General features: G+C 42.5%; 1 protein-coding gene across 1 annotated transcript; it reads left to right on the top strand.

Annotated features, from left to right (window-relative positions):
- Positions 1 to 363: 363 nt before the first annotated feature.
- On the top strand, positions 364 to 1,182 carry LOC120438796 (the record flags this gene model as incomplete). The annotated part of the gene is made up of 1 exon (XM_039609229.1): positions 364 to 1,182. A coding segment is annotated over one exon (819 nt), but the record flags the coding sequence as incomplete, so codon positions are not given.
- Positions 1,183 to 7,472: the final 6,290 nt, after the last annotated feature.

The following is a 7,472-nucleotide window of genomic DNA, read 5'->3' as shown; positions in this document are numbered from 1 at the left end:
TACTATGTTGCAAAGAGTGAACCACCATTGCCAAATTTAGCAGTTTTTGCAAGCTTCAAAAAGCAAATGCCTCGTCACTTGGTGTTCACTCGCTTTGTGGTAGAGTATCACTTACTGTTCCTGCTCAAACACAGTGGTGTTTCTGAGTAGCTTTTCTGCTTAGCAATTTAATTTAAATCTTTTGATACATCCCTTTTTCATAGTATAATCTTAACGTGCTTCATCTGAATCACCCTTTCTGTGTGCTCACTGCCTAATTTATAGCCAAAGTATTCACTCACTGTCTCTGTACTGTTTCGCTAGCTTAGCTTAGCTCGTAGCCGACTCGTTAGCACCATGGCTACTTCACCTGTCCCTCCTGCACTTTCCTGCTCATTGTGTCAGATGTTTAGTTACTCCTCGGCCTCCTTTAGCAGTAATGATACCTGTAACAAATGTAGCATATTTGCAGCTCTGGAGGCCAGGATTACTGAATTGGAGACTCGGCTTCGCACCCTTCATTCACCCGTAGCTAGCCAGGCCCCTGTAGCTGGTGCAGCCGAAGATAGCGTAGGCCCCGCTAGCTGTTCCCCGGCAGACCCCAAGCAGCTGGGGAAAGAGGGCGGCTGGGTGACGGTGAGGAGGAAGCATAGTCTTAAACTGAAGCCCCAGGTACACCACCAACCTGTTCATGTGTCTAACCGTTTTTCCCCACTCGGCGACACACCCGCCGGGGGTCAAACTCTGGTAATTGGTGATTCTGTTCTCAGACATGTGAAGCTAGAGACACCGGCAACCATAGTCAATTGTCTTCCAGGGGCCAGAGCAGGCGACACTGAAGGAAATTTAAAACTGCTGGCTAAGGGTAAATGTAAATACAGTAAGATCATAATTCACGTCGGCAGTAATGACACCCGGTTACGCCAATCGGAGGTCACTAAAATCAATATTGAATCGGTGTATAACTTTGCCAAAACAATGTCTGTAGTTTTCTCTGGTCCCCTCCCCAATCAGACCAGGAGTGACATGTTTAGCCGCATGTTCTCCTTAAATTGCTGGCTGTCTGAGTGGTGTCCCAGAAACGATGTGGGCTTCATAGATAATTGGCAAACCTTCTGGAGGAAACCTGGTCTTGTTAGGAGAGACGGCATCCATCCCACTTTGGATGGAGCAGCTCTCATTTCTAGAAATATGGACCAATTTATTAAACCCCCAAAATATGACTATCCAGAGTTGGGACCAGGAAGCAGAGTTGCAGTCTTACACGCCTCTCTGCAGCTTCTCTCCTCTACCCCCCCAAAAACCCATCTCCATTGAGACTGTGTCAGCTCCCAAACAGACAAAAAACAAACCAAAAACCAGCAATAAACAACTTAAACATAAAAAATCACAAAGAAAGAACAATACAGTATCCACATCTGAACCAAAGAGTAAAACAGTGAAATGTGGATTATTAAATATTAGGTCTCTCTCCTCCAAGTCTCTGTTAGTACATGACTTAATAATTGATCAACAAATTGATTTACTCTGCCTTACAGAAACCTGGTTGCAGCAGGATGATTATGTTAGTTTAAATGAATCAACACCCCGAGTCATTCTAACTACCAGAAATCTCAAGCACAGGCCGAGGGGGCGGTGTGGCAGCAATTTTCACACCAGTCTATTAATTAACGAAAGACCAAGACAGACTTTTAATTCATTTGAAAGCCTGATGCTTAGCCTTGTCCACCCCAGCTGTAAAACTCAGAAACCAGTCTTACTTGTTACCATCTATCGTCCACCTGGGCCTTACACAGAGTTTCTCTCTGATTTCTCAGACTTTTTATCTGATTTAGTGCTCAGCTCAGATAAAATAATTATTGTGGGTGATTTTAACATCCATGTAGATGCTAAAAATGACAGCCTCAACATCGCATCTAATCTGTTATTAGACTCAATTGGCTTCTCTCAAAATGTAAAAGAACCCACCCACCACTTTAATCATGCTCTAGATCTTGTTTTAGCATATGGCATAGAAACTGAACATTTAACAGTGTTTCCTGAAAACGCTCTGCTGTCTGATCATTTCCTGATAACATTCACATTTACAATAATTGATTACACAGCAGTGGAGAGTAGACTTTATCAAAGTAGATGTCTTTCTGAAAGTGCTGTAACTAAGTTTAAGAATATAATCCACCACTGTTATCATCTTCAATGCCCTGTACCAACACAGAGCAGAGCAGCTATCTGAACGCTACTCCAACAGAGGTCGATTATCTTGTTAATAATTTTACCTCCTCACTACGCATTTACTCTGGATACTGTAGCTCCTGTGAAAACTAAGGTCTCAAATCAGAAGTACCTGACTCCGTGGTATAATTCTCAAACACGTAGCCTAAAGCAGATAACTCGTAAGCTGGAGAGGAAATGGCGTGTCACAAATTTAGAGGATCATCATTTAGCCTGGAGAAATAGTTTGCTGCTTTATAAGAAAGCCCTCCGCAAAGCCAGAACATCTTACTATTCGTCACTGATTGAACAACCCCAGGTTTCTCTTCAGCACTGTAGCCAGGCTGACAAAAGGTCAGAGCTCTACTGAGCCAACAATCCCTTTAACGTTAACTAGTAATGACTTCATGAACTTCTTCACAAATAAAATTTTTATCATTAGAGAAAAAATTACCAATAATCATCTCACAGATGTAATATTATCTACAGCTACTTTTAGTACCACTGATGTTAAGTTAGACTCTTTTTTTCCAATTGATCTTTCTGAGTTAACTTCAATAATTAATTCCTCCAAACCATCAACATGTCTTTTAGACCCCATTTCTACAAAACTGCTCAAAGAAGTCCTGCCATTAATTAATTCTTCAATCTTAAATATGGTCAACCTATCTCTAATAATCGGCTATGTACCACAGGCCTTCAAGGTGGCTGTAGTTAAACCTTTACTTAAAAAGCCATCCCTAGACCCAGCTGTCTTAGCTAATTATAGGCCAATCTCCAACCTTCCTTTCATATCAAAAATCCTTGAAAGAGTAGTTGTCAAACAGCTAACAGATCATCTGCAGAGGAATGGCTTATTTGAAGAGTTTCAGTCAGGTTTCAGAGCTCATCACAGCACAGAAACAGGTTTAGTGAAGGTTACAAATGATCTTCTTATGGCCTCTGACAGTGGACTCATCTCTGTGCTTGTCCTGCTAGACCTTAGTCTAGTCTTACCATTGACCATTGACCATTGTGCAGCGTTTGATACTGTTGACCATAATATCCTATTAGAGCGATTAGAACATGCTGTAGGTATTACAGGTACTGTGCTGCAGTGGTTTGTATCATATCTATCTAATAGACTCCAATTTGTTCAAGTAAATGGAGAGTCGTCTTCACACACTGAGGTCAATTATGGTGTTCCACAGGGTTCAGTGCTAGGACCAATTCTATTTGCATTACACACAGCATAAATTTTCACTGCTATGCAGATGACACGCAGCTCTATCTATCCATGAAGCCAGGTAACACACACCAATTAGTTAAACTGCAGGAATGCCTTAAAGACATAAAGACCTGGATGTCCGCTAACTTTCTGCTTCTTAATTCAGATCAAACTGAGGTTATTGTACTTGGCCCTGAAAATCTTAGAAATATGGTATCTAAGCAGATTCTTATTCTGGATGGCATTACCTTGGCCTCCAGTAATGCTGTGAGGAACCTTGGAATCATTTTTGACCAGGACATGTCCTTCAACGTACATATTAAACAAATATGTAAGACTGCTTTCTTCCATTTGCGCAACATCTCTAAAATTAGAAATATCCTGTCTCAGAGTGACGCTGAAAAACTAGTTCATGCATTTATTACTTCCAGGCTGGACCACTGTAATTCTTTATTATCAGGATGTCCTAAAAACTCGCTGAAAAGCCTTCAGCTGATTCAAAATGCTGCAGCAAGGGTACTGACAGGGACTAGAAAGAGAGAGCATATTTCTCCTGTTTTGGCTTCCCTTCATTGGCTTCCTGTTAAATCCAGAATTGAATTCAAAATCCTGCTCCTCACATACAAGGTCTTAAATAATCAGGCCCCATCTTATCTTAATGACCTTGTAGTGCCATATCACCCTATTAGAGCACTTCGCTCTCGCTCTGCAGGCCTACTTGCTGTCCCTAGAGTATTTAAAAGTAGAATGGGAGGAGAGCCTTCAGTTTTCAGGCCCCTCTTCTGTGGAACCAGCTTCCAGTTTGGATTCGGAGACAGACACTATCTCTACTTTCAAGATTAGGCTTAAAACTTTCCTTTTGCTAAAGCATATAGTTAGGGCTGGACCAGGTGACCCTGAATCCTCCCTTAGTTATGCTGCAATAGACGTGAGCTGCCGGGATTCCCATGATGCATTGAGTTTTTCCTTTCCAGTCACCTTTCTCACTCACTATGTGTTAATAGACCTCTCTGCATCGAATCATATCTGTTATTAATCTCTGTCTCTCTTCCACAGCATGTCTTTCATCCTGTTTTCCTTCTTTCACCCCAACCGGTCGCAGCAGATGGCCGCCCCTCCCTGAGCCTGGTTCTGCCGGAGGTTTCTTCCTGTTAAAGGGGTTTTTCCTTCCCACTGTCGCCAAAGTGCTTGCTCATAGGGGTCATATGATTGTTGGGTTTTTCTCTGTATTTGTTATTGTGCTATCTACTGTACAATATAAAGCGCCTTGAGGCGACTTTTGTTGTGATTTGGCGCTATATAAATAAAATTGAATTGAATTGAATTGAATCTTGGTTCCCCTTACCTCTTACCCTTGACTTCAGTGGAAATTTCAGATTCAGGATCTGACACAGACTGATTCATGTTCTACACAGTTCTTGCAAGTTCATAGAAATTTCTGTTCAATTAGAAACAAGTATTTGAGTTGATGATTGTAATTTTTATACAGTTGTTGTGATTTGTATTTTAACAATTTTCTGATTAATTTGTTTCCGTTACAATATTATACTTTAATGTATAATGTATAATATTATAATATTATATTATTCCTTTACAATATTATACTTTAATCTATAATATTGTAAAGGAAACAGAACATTAAAAAGTTGCTCTCTTTTTTATTCGGGCTACTTAAATTTATTTTGGGCTACCAAAACCTGAAGAGTGCCTGCCCGAAGGGCTACCAGAGATTTTGAAATTTTGCGAGCCCTGAGTACTATTAATAGTAATAGTAGTACTAATGCAATATGTCAGTGAAAAAAAACAACTAAATTCAGTTGAGCTGGAAAGAATGATAACAAACAAGGCAAGGGGAAAAAAATAAAATGAAACAATCTGAGGGTGAAATACAAACGTAAACTCAAAAGGAGTCAAAAATGGCCGGTTGTATTTCAGACCTCAGTGGGTTCATCCAACAAATCATGAAAAATTTGGTTTAAATTTATGTCCATGACAGTGCAGATTTCTGACATTTCGTGTAATTTAAGCATGTAACAATGTTATTGTTTTCTAACAAAGAACAATGTGAAACTTAAGTTAGACTTGTGTTTGTAAATGAACCGCCCCATGTTGTGTAGCTTTCTGGATTTCATACTTATTAGGCTACATATTTATTTATTATACAGGCTATACAGTACATAACATCAAAACTCACATGTTTTATGTAACTAAAGTGTGTAATTATATGGGCTACAGACAATAATTAAGTTATAGACTATAACGTGTATACTTACTGCATTTGAATCATTTTAACCATATGTAACCACCTGCATATGTGTCTGGGGGGGAAAAAAGGCTTTGATTTTGCCACCCCATTTCATTTCTTTGCCACCCTCATGCCACCCTAAGAAAATTTCTCTAGATCTGCCCCTGGTGAAATGTATCCTGACACACTCCTCGACATGTGCAAAAATGGGGTGGGGGTGGGGTGGTGGTGGTGGGGGGGGGTGGTGGTAGAGGAATAACATTATAAATATTTATAGTATATACATTGGGTGAATGTGCAGTAGTAGCAGCAAGCAGGTGAATTCTGTACATTAATAAGAATAGACATCTGACTATTTTACAGAATAGCCAATATAAACATATTTAAAATTAAAGGAATTTGAAATGTACATTGTGCCTGGGTTTAGAGTGTCTGGAAAAGAGAGACCTGTCTCAGTCAATTATAGATGATGTGAGAGGGCGGGTGTGTGCGTGTTTAGGACCCGGATGGCTTGGGGATAGAAGCTCCTCTTGAGTCTCTCTGTCCTTGCCCAGATGATGCGGAACCTTCTACCGGATTGCAGAAGTTGGAACAGTTTGTTGCCAGGATGGGACGGGTCCTTCAGTATCTGCGCTGCTCTAGTCCGGCATCTCCTGGTGTAGGTGTCCTGAAGCGGGGGGAGAGCAGTCCTGCAGCAGCGTTCTGCTGTACGGATCACTCTCTGGAGAGCTTTTTGGTCCTTCACACAGCTGTTCCCAAACCATGATGTCATGTTCTGTGTGAGGATGCTCTCCACAGCGCCTGTATAGAAGATCCTGAGGATCTTTGGAGAGACCCTGAACTTCCTCAGTTGTCTTAGGTGGTACAGGCGCTGCCTAGCCTTTTTGGTCTGGACCTGAATGTGGGCAGCCCATGTCAGGTCTGAGGAGATGTGGACACCAAGATACTTGAAGGACTGCACCCTCTCCACTGGAGCTCCATTGATGATAATGGGCTTGTAGTCTCTGTGCTGACTCCTTCTGAAGTCCACCACCAGCTCCTTGGTCTTGCCGACGTTCAGCTGGAGGTGGTTGTCCTGGCACCACGATGCCAGATTCTTCACTTCGTCCGTGTAGCCCGCCTCATCGTTGTTGGAGATGGCACCCAACACCACTGTGTCGTCAGCAAACTTCACAATGGTGTTGGAGCCGTGGGTGGCCACACGGTCTGAAGTGTAGAGGGAGTAGAGCAGTGGCGAGAGGACACACCCCTGTGGTGCTCCTGTGTTGATGGTGATGCTGTTAGAGACGCATCTACCCACCCTCACCACCTGAGTTCTGCCAGTGAGGAAGTCCAACACCCATGCACACAGACGGCTGTTGAGTCCCAGATCCCTCAGCTTTGTGAACAGTCTGCAGGGCACTATTGTGTTAAACGCTGAACTGTAATCAACAAACAGCATTCTCACATAGTTACCCTGGGGCGATCGTGGCAGTGCGCCCCAGGGTGGCTGTGGCTACAACGTAGCTTGCCATCACCAGTGTGTGAATGTGTGTGTGAATGGGTGGATGACTGGATATGTAAAGCGCTTTGGGGTCCTTAGGGACCATAAAAGCGCTATATAAATACAGGCCATTTTACCCTGTTTCTTGTCCACGTGGCTGAGGGTGGTGTGCAGGACGTGGGCGATGGCGTCCTCAGTGGATCTGTTGGGTCAGTAGGTGAACTGGAGCGGATCTGTGGAGTCTGGGATGGAGGAGGAGATGATGTTCTTCAGCAGCCTCTCAAACACCTTCATTACTACCGAGGTCAGCGCAACTGGCCGGTAATCGTTCAGGGATGAGGGTTTGC

This window comes from Oreochromis aureus, linkage group 3 (genome assembly GCF_013358895.1).
Source record: "Oreochromis aureus strain Israel breed Guangdong linkage group 3, ZZ_aureus, whole genome shotgun sequence".
In the NCBI taxonomy this organism is placed as follows: domain Eukaryota; kingdom Metazoa; phylum Chordata; class Actinopteri; order Cichliformes; family Cichlidae; genus Oreochromis; species Oreochromis aureus.
This window is presented reverse-complemented; position numbering and strand designations above follow the sequence as displayed.